Source organism: Cydia strobilella, chromosome 26 (genome assembly GCF_947568885.1).
Source record: "Cydia strobilella chromosome 26, ilCydStro3.1, whole genome shotgun sequence".
NCBI classification, from domain to species: Eukaryota; Metazoa; Arthropoda; class Insecta; order Lepidoptera; family Tortricidae; genus Cydia; species Cydia strobilella.
In genome coordinates, this window is record NC_086066.1 from 2,313,448 (window position 1) to 2,326,321 (window position 12,874).

The 12,874-nt window shown below is 38.4% G+C and overlaps 1 protein-coding gene across 1 annotated transcript in view; it reads right to left on the reverse strand.

The window, feature by feature from the left end:
* The window catches only part of LOC134753199 (BCL2/adenovirus E1B 19 kDa protein-interacting protein 3), a 62,651-nt gene extending 49,881 nt beyond the window's left edge, over positions 1-12,770 (reverse strand). Inside the window, exon 1 of the mRNA XM_063689001.1 lies at positions 12,573-12,770. Coding sequence (XP_063545071.1) covers positions 12,573-12,612 — 40 coding nt within the window. The 5' untranslated portion in view covers positions 12,613-12,770. The remainder of the gene's footprint in view (positions 1-12,572) is intronic.
* Between the last annotated feature and the right edge of the window lie 104 nt (positions 12,771-12,874).

Sequence of the window (12,874 nt, forward strand, 5' to 3'; positions counted from 1 at the left end):
GGGGTAACAGGAAATGAAGAAGAGAAGAGACACACGTAGCAGATTCTATCGTTTTCCCGCTTTTTATAGGAAAGCGACTACGAACAGAGCGCTCGCCGAGCGGGTTCCCGGTACTCAATGTGTTAAGGTGCAAAGATTTTGTCTGAGTAATGAGAGATGCCTTGGTAAGCGTTACTGTCGCGAACAAGTGTCAATATCAAATTATACAGTACTTTTGGGGGCCTAAGCCATAGATGACAATCGTTTGCAGAAAACGAAAAGCTAATTGTCTCCCTATCACACTTCCATATTCGTGCGATAGATACAGATAGCGTCTTGTTTCGTTTCTCTGCTCTATTGTCACCATGACTAGGACCCCAGAACCACTATATAGCCACAGAATAAGTAATAGTATTATCATACAGAACGGCCACGCACCGCCCCGCCCCGACTCGAATTACCTCGCCCCGCGACAGCAGATTGACGGCCGTTTGCCGGCCGCTCAGTACTATTTTTAAGCAACTTACTCACACTATGAAGCATGACGCGTGTACAGACGTGCCGTTCACACATAGAAACGCAAGTGATTTTTGATGTATAGCGTGTCCGCCCTACATAGCACTACATACACTTTCTAAACTATCCCGCTTTAGAAGATAGCTATTTAAATGCACAGTCGCCATCAGATATATCGGAGCGGCCGAGGTGCTCACTTATATCTGAACACGCCTGTATTGTTAAGGCGCTATAGTGTGTGTTCAGATATTTTTGAGCACCTCGGCCGCTCACGATATATCTGACGGCAACTGTATGTAAATAATACAATGATTTCTATAAGAACTGCCACGAATGAAATGCCTATAGGGTATATTACTGCAATGTTCTGCCAGCAGAGTGCAGCACAAGCCTTTTTAGTAAACCATAGAGTAACTTATACCAGGCTTCCTTCACTCGCTCAAGGCCACGTGCTATATGCCTACCGCTCGGCGTATCGTCGACGATATAATCGACAGAGGGCCGCCGAACGCCCGCCTGAGCGCTCGCACCGCACGTTTCCCGCGCTTACGCTTCGAAATGCCGAAACCACGTAATTATTGTGCAGTAGATGGGTGTAAAAGTCAAAAAACAAAAGAAAATTTGTCGTTTTTTTAGGGTTCCGTACCCAAAGGGTAAAAACGGGACCCTATTACTAAGACTCCGCTGTCCGTCTGTCACCAGGCTGTATCTCATGAACCGTGATAGCTATAGACAGTTGAAATTTTCACAGATGATGTATTTCTGTTGCCGCTATAACAACAAATACTAAAAAGTACGGAACCCTCGGTGGGCGAGTCCGACTCGCACTTGGCCGGTTTTTTCATTTCCGAGAGACGAAGAAAGATGAGTAGTATTTTAAATCTATCTTTATGATTTTTTCACTATTTATTACTTTGAACATAAGTAGATAAATCGTAAATTAAGGAGTTTTTTGAGTCAGGTATTATAAGTGTTGTTTTTAAATATTTGATTGACTAATATAAAATATGGTTGATTCGCAACATTCGTTTTATTACAATAATAACATAAGTAACAATACAACCCTAGCGCATTCTTACGATGACGCGTTGGCACGTGGCTCGCACGGCGAGCAAGGCAGTCTCGACTCTTTGTGCGCGTACTTATGGTACATTTCTTCTCGTCCTGAGCAGCAGGTATTATTATTAAGATTTTGTAGGCTATTATAGCGTAGGTATTTTCGCTTTTGTATCGGAATGATGTATCTGTTACGTAGTAACTATTTATTAATCTGTGCTTATACATAGGTTTTTGACAAGTTTTCAGAGATAATAAAATAAGACATTGATGCATCAAGGCGGTTTGTTTACAGAGGACCTACCGGGAAACGCGAATATGCAAGAGTGTCAGAGATGTTAGATAACGAAATTTCGATTTTCTTGTTTCCCGATACGAGTAGACCCTCAGATTATGGTAGCGGCGCCCCCTACGCAGAGTTTCGCGTAATATTCCCTATTGAGTCGGTGACACGCAACAACGCAAGACACGGCGACCTTTACACGCCTACCGTTCGGCCCACATCATGCTCTTGTTTATCAATTTCAAGTTGATCAGGTTTAATTCTCGATGGAAGATAATCTTTAACAAATGCACCGACATCACAAACAGGGACCGGCCCGCTATCCCTTATCGGGGTTTTATAAGGGTATTGCATAAGGCTTAACTCACCATACCCTTTGCCAGACGAAACCCTTTGTTTTGCTTTTAAAAACCCTTATATAAAGCTACCACATTTGAGTAATCGGTAGCCCAAATACCCTTAAAAAACCCTTATCATCCGCTCACCAAATAAATACTCTAAATAAGGCTGGTCATATTAGGCCAAGCGCGTACTAAGATTTCAATTTCTGCGACACGATTTTAGAATCGCGCTGTATTACATATTTTTTTGTCGTATATGCGCGCACTCCTATGTTATGTATTGACATTTTAATAGCATATCATATATGAAAAAAAAAATGTATTGTTAATCTTATCTAGACTTAATTTTACAATGTCCAACATTATTAAAAATAAAATACTTAGCGCGGCGCAATTACAAATTTGCAAAACAGTAATTAAACTGTCGTTTGAGGATCTGGGATATAAATACAAAGTAGCCAGACTAGCCAACCCAAAAAATATTGTACAAATATTTAATATAAGTAGGTCTGGGAAACCCTAGTCCCAATGTCAATGTCATGACATTATTTGCGTCTCAACTCAACGCACCAAAACAACACGGCACTGTGCAAAACATGTTATCGTAAAGTTCGCCTTGTTTATGTTATGCTGCATGTGAATGCTATGATGCATCACTTATTTTTAATATAAGAATCTTTATTAATTTATTTACGAGATAACATTAATATTAGCTGCAATCACGAGTTGGTATATTTCTTGCATTCTTAAGGCCTCTTCAAACGTGCGATTCCGTGCGTGCATGCGATTTGCGATTCATTGCGACATTTGATAGATTCGTTGCTCCTACTTAGCCGGCATTTATAGGGCTCCGCAAAGCCTCTGGGGCTCCGCGAGAAAAAGAGAAAACAAATCAATAATAAACAAATTCTATATCTCGGATCCACAGTTAAATAGTGACGAACGATTTTTATTTTACTTGGGGCTCCGTCAAATATCTCGCTTTCCAAAAGGGTTCCGTCGCCAAAAAAGTTAGGCCTACTGTCCACGACGCGTAGCTGCATGGACGCTGCATGAATACGCAGTGCAGCTGCCATGCATCCCGGCGTACAGACGTTGTCCACGAAGCGTAGCGTAAGCGTATCGTAGCCTACATTTCCTTTCATTCGTGAGAATGTCGTCCAACGATGAAGACGTTATTTACAAAAACTCAACGTGCTATTCCTTGCGATGTAGCCCGGCGTATGACATGCAGTACGCCCAGCGGCGTGAAGCTTGCATGCAGCGTCGGTGACGTGACGTTGCCGCTCCGTCGACAGAGTTGTGCGGTTTTGTATGTAGGCTGCAAGCAAGCGTACAATGACGAGTACGCGTCTATGCAGCTACGCTTCCGTGGACAGTAGGCCTTAGAGAACCGCTGCTTTAGAGGGTCATTCTCTGAGAATATGTCTGCTATTGCGCCTAATTGCCATGACTCCTTTCATACATTTTGTATGGGTCGCGGAAATTAGATCGCAGACATATTTTTTTGAGAATAACCGTAGGTAGTCGAGTGTTTCCAAAAAGGATGCTGTTTTAGAAATATACAGTATACATAATACAATATACACGGACAAACCTCATGGAGACAAGCAATGAAAATGTTCATACAAAGTAAGCAGTTTTACAAACAGTATCGGACTGCAAGTATACATAACTTAAATATTATACTTATACCTGTACCTAGTTAGTTACCTACCTGTTACGTCAAGGTTTTTGTTTGGTGAATTAAGTATTCGCATCATAAGTTTTTCGCTACTTTTATGCCTACACCTACACACAGTACATTATTGTTGTAATTTTTTCCTTCTAGGGAAAACCTATATTTATACCAGGACACGATTTAAGGTTATGTATCCTATATTATAAAATATTAAAAATAAAAACATTTTTGCGATTTATTAAAAAAAAATAGGCAAAATAAGGGAACTAATCTTCCTATAAACCTACCAAAAAATCTAGACCGTCTAGTCCATTTTTAGTGCTAATTTCACAGGCACCATTCAGTCTGAAGTACCAGGCGACCATCAAACGCAGAAGCTGGGGAAGAATTTTCAAAACACGCAGGGTCACCAACCTTACACGAGACGAGACGTCTAGGTTTTCGACCTTGGAAGCCCTGGCCGATCGATCGGTCGCCTGGTACCGAATGTGAAATAATATATAGGTAGGTAGATAGCCTCATTCTTCATGTGGCTTCAATGAAATAAATATAAGTACCTATTCGTATATTTCTTTATATATGCAGTCAGACATCGCAAAAGATAACCTTCAGTAGCGACCAAGTCTAGACACAATATAGGTTATATATATACAGAAAATCAGAAAAATAAGGTAATTACTGCAACTAATTTCACAACTATAAAACTTTATTAAAATATTTGTGGCTTTCCATTACAGAAGGGTCCTTATGCTTCAAGTGCAATAAGGCGTTTCCGTCTGAAATTCCAACAGAAATCCTGATAGAAACACCCTTATTGCAGATGAAGCATGAGGAACCTTCTCTTATAGAAAGCCACATTTATTTGATTTATAAAATGGAGGATCCACATTATATGATTAAGAAATCTATGCAAACCTATGCAACACCAGCACCTCACTGCCTACAAAATCAGACGGAGATGTGCTGTAAAATTCCAAAGATTCCTTATATGCATGCCTACATAGTTAAATAGCTTCATTATAGCATGCAATAAGTGCATCCTATCATGCAGCACCGTTTAAATAAATTCGAAAATCGAACGTCGTTTCCCGCGCTTATCAATACCAACTTATATTCACCGGATGCTTAAAACACTTTTGCTTTCAAATCCTTGGCTTCAGCTAAAGTTTAACTGTAAATATAAAATTGCCTCTCTAACTTAACAACAAAGTTATCTTTACCGGTGGCTAAATCGCGGACTAACAGTTTGCGTGCAAATATTAGACTTCAGCGTCAAGTTGAACTGTAAATGTAAAGTTGCGGTTCAAGTTCATCGCTCGCCGCCATCTTTGTTTACAAGATGCAGTAGCAGTTTGACCTTCTTTATGTAAATTAAAAGATAAGTTACCAAATCCACGAAATATAGGTAAACAAAATATGTTTTGTAGTTTTTGTACAGGCACAAAAACAGTTGCATAGATATAGCGAGACTAGAGACTTCGCCCGCGTCTTAAAATTTTCAAAAATCCTTTCTACAACATTCGAAGTAGGCAGTACAAATAGATATACTAGTGAGCTATGAGCTGTAAACCTCGCGATTCCCCATGGCTCCGCCATTTTGATAAATTTCCAAAAGCTACATTGATAAAATAAATCTACATATTTAAAATTACCGAACCTACGGCCTGCAGAGGAGAACGTCCGGTCATACGGAAGAGTTTTTGCCCAAGCTGAAACGGAGACCTCCGCTTTCGCTCGGTTAATTATACATATTCCGAATTACAAGTTCCTAATACCTTTAATGTTAAGGCTGTGCTTGTCTCTCAGTATCTACATAAAGGTGCATCAAAGTATCTATGTACAGTCAAGGGCATACATATATATATACATTCCCAGTTTCAAAAATATGTGTACGCTCTTACACCTTAGACAATAAAGTCGTGTTCACATATTTTTGAGCTATTTGTCTGGATCGATATTTTTGCGTTCGACTGTACTTAAACTACCGAATGTTTACACGTTGCGCAGTCAACTGCGGCGTGGATGCACCTTAACGCGACGACTTTCAATATTTAGATATGGTAATTATAATTAAAGTACTTAATAAACACATGGACTGTAAACATAGGCAGTTTATTTTTTAGCCGGCAGTGAGAAAGGAGTGTTTTCGTTTTTATTAGAGCATGGATAGATCTAAATTTGGATGAGACGTAGGAAGATACATTTACGTAGTCAGCATTCGTAGGTTCACAAATATGTGAAACACATCATTTCGAGAAAAAGAGTTAATTGTTTTACAAGGGGGCAAAGTTGTTGTTTATTATTATAATTATAATATTGACAACCGAGCAAGCGAAAGATTCCAAAATAGAACCACGAGCGTAGCGAGTGTTTCGAAAAATGGAATCTTGAGCGTTACGGCTGTTACGAGGGTTTCAAGGCACGAGGGTTAAACAAATTTTGCCACCGAGTGAAACACAAGATTTTTCACCATACCTACACAAGGAAAATACTTACTCTAAAATTAAAATACCAATCAAAATCAAAGCAAATCGATTCAAAATTAATGTTATTTAATATTTATCATTTAAAAGTCAATTTTACCAGCCAACATAAGCAAAAAACAATTAAAAATTTGCATTTGATTACTTTACCCCACATGTGGATAAAACGCAACTTTCTCATCAGTTTTTGAACAATTAAAAGCCTTTATCAGCTGGCGTGGTGAAAATAACTAAAATATAGTTAAAAATATTTAACTATGAAATAAAGCGGAAACCGTACCGATTGACACCACAGGTGAGACCTTATTAGAATGGCCTTAGAATGACCAATGGTCTTATTAGAATCGATGGTGAAATGAAGTGGACACTTGCCAAAAACGTGCGCATTTGACGCAACAAGTGAAAACATTATTATTTATAGAATATTCTATGTAGCAGATAAACTGCAACTCTTTAACCGACCATCGGTGGACCATATGGTTTTTTTTATACCACGTCGGTGGCAAACAAGCGGTCACCGTAGCCTATGGACGCCTGCAACACCAGAGATATTACATGCGCGTTGCCGACCCTTTAAAAACCTGTACACTCCTTTTTTGACCATAATTATGTATAATGTATTTGTAACAAAGTTTAGAAAGGGCATGTGTGGACGATTATGCGATCCTATGTTTTGTAAAAACTGCTTAAGGCCAGAAGGCGAAAAATCTCCTTATATGATCATGTTTTTCTTTGATATTTGTAGACGTGGAAAAAATATATGTAGTTCTTGACTATATAATCTTTAACAACATAGCTTCCGATACACGAATTATGACACTTCGCTCGATACAATTAATTCCCAAAGTAACCGCTCACTCGGACTTTTAATCTTACTTTACTCGGTTATTTATTATGTGATACTATAAACAAAAAAAGAAGAAAAAACAATCTTAACGTAAATAGTAATTTCATAGCTTTAGAATTTCGATATTGTAAAGTAACGTTTTTAAAATAAATAAAAACCGACAAAATTCGATCAAAATTGACACTTGGCGCGTATGTTCTTTCCCGTTCTTTCTTGCGAAATGTGACAAAGACAGCGGCAAACCGATGGAACGGCTTTAAACCTAAGTGTTTAAAAAAATACCAATAAAGATCGTGCGAAGTGAAGGAGAAATAGTAGCGGATGCAAATAAAGGCTGAGGTGCTCTCGATGTAATCGATATTCGACATGTAAGTCTCCATTTGTTAATATTTTTCTAAAGATTATTTAATATCTATATATAGGTATATAAACGTAAAAGTCCTGACTAACTGACTGACTGACTGACTCACTTAAATCAACGCCCAGCCCAAACCGTTGGACCTAGAGCTGTTTTTTTTTTTACAATAGGTAGTTTTTATAACGTTAGTATCCACTAAGAAGGGGTTTTTCAAAATTCATACCCTAAGGTGGTGAAAAAGGGGTTGAAAGTTTGTATCATAATTTTTTTTAAATGCGGGACTTGAAACTTCGTATAAAGGCATATTATTAAAATACAAGAAAAGTGATTTTACCGTTCTTAAAAATTCAACCCCTAAAGGGGTTAAAAAGGGGATGTAAGTTTATATGTGGTACAAATTTTCTTTTAAGCTAGGAACTTGAAACTTGGTAAACAGGGCATTATATTAAAATAGACGAAAACTGATTACTGAAAGTTTGTATTAATAGTTTCGGGAGCGAATATTTTTTTTTTAAATAGTGGACTTGTAAATCTTCTAAGAGGGTCGAGAGGGATTATATCGGAAACAATTTTTTTCAGTTAGGGTCTTGAAACTTCGTAGTTTGTGAAAGACAAATTTCATGCGTTGTATAACAAATGATTAACCGTCCCTACTGATATCTTTTGCTGCATAATGTTCTATATTATGCTCATGTATAATATATAACCACCAACATACAAATCCACGCGTACGAAGTCGCGGGCAACAGCTAGTCTATCTATATACGTCCTCACTAGTTTCCTCTTAATGTTTTCCTTCGCCAAACAACTGGTAAATACCAAATGATATTCCCAGTCCAACGCCTATAAAACCACACAATACATGTTAGATACCACTTACCAGCAACATTGATAAGTATGCTAATGTAAAACACACTGATATGCTTTCGAGAGCAACATGCAGTCCCGAACCAGAATGGTTTATAAAAGTGAAGTTCTGCAAACGATTTTAGGCCTAATTGCAAGAGCAAAGAGTCCTAAAACAGAGCAAATATTTTATGTGTTATTGAGAACAGAATTAGCCTTTAACAGTGCTATTTGCGTTTATAATTGATAGCTTCTGCAATCGTGTTTATTGCAGAGTAATAAATAAAATAAAATAAAATAAATAAATTTTTATTTTAGGCAAAAAATACATTCGTACACCCATATCAAGAGTGAATTTAAAAGTAGTAGCGCCAAAAGAAGTAGTACTTAATAATAAAATAAAATAAAATAAGTTGAACAATTTAAATAGCATAAATTACACTATTTTTTGTTCCCGTTTTGGTGCACGGAAAGCCAGTGCCTAAACATATTGCAACTAATGCAGAGCGAATAGTCGAAATAGTGCTAACGTTCAACTATAAATGTTGCTAGGTATTTTATTTTACAAATCCCTACAAATAATATAAATGATGTCTGTCTGTTACATCTTCACGATTAAACCTGCTCACAAATGATCAGGAGAATCGGTCGAGCAATGCGACCTATAGCGGAGAACAGACGGATATGCAGAAGCATTTTTGCCCCACCTGAAACGGAGACCTTCGCTTCGCTCGGTCAATAACGGAAGGATAAATTGGGGCAGTCGAACTGTTACTTTAGTATATGGGATATATAAAAACAAGGATGAACAGTTAGACAAAAGGCATTTCCTGCTGTACAAGAGCTCTTTAAAACGATACCCGACTTGACTTAGTAACAATTTGAAATTCCGCGTTACCGCTTTCCATCCGTGCCGTATGCTTGTTCGCCACCAGCGTGATATAAAAAGAATTGATTACCTATCATTAAAACAATATCAATAAATCAAGTGAAACAGAGCTTGTCCCCACGGATGACCGCCGTACGAACGAATATCTTGCGCAATTAGGTTATTTATAAAAGGTCAACGCCCTCAGGCCCTTCGTACGAGTAGGATGGGATCTTACGTTTATCTACAGTCGCCATCAGATATATAGGAGCGCCCATGATGCTCAAAAATATCTTAACAACTTTAACGTCTTGATGATACAGGCTTTGTTCATTCAGATATTTGTGAACACATTAGCCGCTCTGATATATCTGATGGCGGCATTGGCGACTGTACTTGTATACATGTTATTAACCGAAATAAAGGTCATATACAAAGAAAGTGACCAAGGCCTCGAGTGCCCAGGGCTGGAAGACTGGAATCGAACCAGCGTCCTCTGCTGCAGGTTACAGGTTACCCGGGTTACGGCGACATATAGGTCGAATTTTTCCTAGTATGCAATTTCTTGATGGCTTATGGTGCCCCTGGCCATCCCTAAGGACGCTAGTTTGATTCCAGCCCTGGGCACTGGAAGTAGAAAGTCGAAAATACCACAAATAACGTACCTACGCGTTAAAGTGCGTATAGCGTAACGAACCAATACTTATCGGTAACTGATAGCTTATCAGCGAGGTTAGGCGTTACGAGAGTTAGGATTAACCGATAAACTGTAGGTAAACTAGGAAAAACTTTAAATACAGGGTCTAAATTCGCAACTCGTGTCTATTTAAAACAATCCCTTCGGTCGTGTTGCGAATTTATCACCATTCGTTGCGAATTTCTCACTTTCCGCACTTGTATCGTCATATCGTAAATATTCCAGACAAATATACTCAATCTTTTTTCTCTGAACATTAAAAATAAATAAAAAACAACTCGTAATTGTCTTATCATAGCAATTAAAATGATTTATAAGCGTTTAAGCCAACGACATATTAATTAGGAAGGAACGACAGATGACATCGTAATCTCATTATTGTTTAGACGTGGAATTGATTATTGACTTGCCCTACTTCTACTCGAATTAATTACTTTGTATTGAACCTGGACTATGGAAATTTAGAACTAAGCTTTGTTTTCATATCCTAGGACCTAGATCAATACTATTAAGGTCAGGGCCGTGCGTCCGATGCGTGCGATACGGCCCTGTGGATGTCTACCTTTAGCCACAGGGCGGACACGGACACGCTATACATCAAAAATCACTTGCAGAAATGCAAATGTGTGAACGGCACGTTTGTACACGCGTCATGCGTCATAGTGTAAGTTGCTTAAAAACAGTACTGAGCGGCCGGCAAACGGCCGTCAATCTGCTGTCGCGGGGCGAGGTAATTCGAGTCGGGCGGGGCAGTGCGTGGCCGTTCTGTATGATAATACTATTACTTATTCTGTGCTTTAGAAAAAAAAGTAACAGTGGACCGACGCCTTTGATGTTTGCGTAAATGCCGACACCGCACAAGAACACAGTAGGGTTGTCACAGACTTTTTCACAACTGCCCAAAAATTACAAATATTTCAAATAAAACATGCTAGCCCTGTAAGTAGTACCGAGCACACTTGTGTCGCGATTGACGAAAAGTGAATTGCTCAACAATTTACAACCAATATTATAAGCATAAAATATAGTTCCAGTTATAATATTAGCTGAAAATCATTGAGCATTAGACTTTCCGTTCGTCGCGATATCTATTGTCGAGTAGCAGTACTGATAATCCCACTAATTGACACTAGATGTCGACTACCAAAATGATAGTCGTTTTGGTTTAACAGGGCAAAAAAGAAGATAAATAAGAGATTACACACTATGTACAGAGAACTACAATCCAATACACCCATATATTTTATTTTCAGATTTAGCCTCTAAGAAATTAATATGCCTTACATTCATATGACCCCACAGTCACATGAGATCCGGCAATCATACAAGAATAGCAGTCTCGATTGAGTAAATGCTCAAATGCTCCAAATATAGCTGGGTCTATGGACTCAAATTGGTTACAAATTGGCTAAATTGGATGCAACTGTAGTGATTCAGGAGTATCTTTTCAAAGGGTCTTATTTTTATATGGTTTGCAAAGAGAAATAAGCCTTTTGAAAAGACACTTCAATTTAGTGTTTTGTAACGGGAAGATGTAGTTCCTTTTTAGCTTTGATTGAACTTGCAATGTATGTTGCTATGTAGTTTTTAGGGTTCCGTGCCCAAAGGGTAAAAACGGTACCCTATTACTAAGACTCCGCTGTCCGTCTGTCACCAGGCTGTATCTCATGAACCATGAGAGCTAGACAGTTGAAATTTTCACAGATGATGAACTTCTGTTGCCGCTATAACAACAAATACTAAAAACAGAATAAAATAAACATTTAAGTGGGGCTCCCATACAACTAACGTGATTTTTTTTGGCGTTTTTTGCGTAATGGTACGGAACCCTTCGTGCGCGAGTCCGTTCGCTTTTGGTCGGTTTTTTAGCCTATTTTAGTGATGCACTGGGCTGGCCAAAAGCCTATAATTATCTGGGAGGTAGGGGTAGGAAACGGGGAAACATAAACAGAGCTAGTTTTTGAAATGAACAGTGGGTGTATCAAACAAGTAAGCAAGCGTTATCCAAAAGTTGAAAAAGATTATATTGATCTATAATATTTCCAGTGAAATTACATTTACCTCTGTGATGTGGTAATAATGTTTCTCAGGCGACAGGTAAGCAGAATCTTTGTTTACAAACAAAAATTGTAAACAAAATGTCTACCGATCAATAGGTACAGGTACCAGGAAATCAGCATTCACCAAGAGGCATTTTACTACAAAATAAAACACTACCAAATTAGGAAGTCCACACTTCCTACTCAGTACAATGATATATACGCATTCATTATATAGACGGTTAATATTCGAAGTAAGCTTAATCACGTACGCAATCTCTAACATTAATTGCATGACGCAAATGGATTGCAATGACCCTTCTGCTATTTAAAAAGTTCAATGCTTAATGACGCCATATTTGAGCGCTCTGGTCTCTGATCACCGCTCAAGTAAACAAAGACAGCTGTTGCAGAATTGTACTAAATTAACTGCGTAATTGATCAAACAGGAGCTAAATCGCAATTAATCAAGCGTATAACGAGCTAACGAACCGCACAGATGTCGGAAATCTAAGTAAATACGTAGAATAAATTTCGTCACAGCTCGGAGCATCATTGTTTATTTACGGTGCACTTACCGCTCAAATCTTCGATGGTGTTCAGCTTCCGCGTCGCCATTTCAACGATAAACGTGAACACTGCACTTGAAAATTCGTTTTTGGATATAGATAATCACTTAAATCAATGTTTCGCGAACTTTTTGCGTATTAAATACGACGAACCAAGCGTACGTGATCGTGCGCCTTTGTTTTCTGTTTTGACAGGATGGAGGTGCAAAACCAAAATATGGTGCGGGATATTGGACCAATAGCAGCATTATTGGTGACGGCGGCACGCCGTCATTGGTCAACATATTGTAAACAACAATTAATGTTACCGG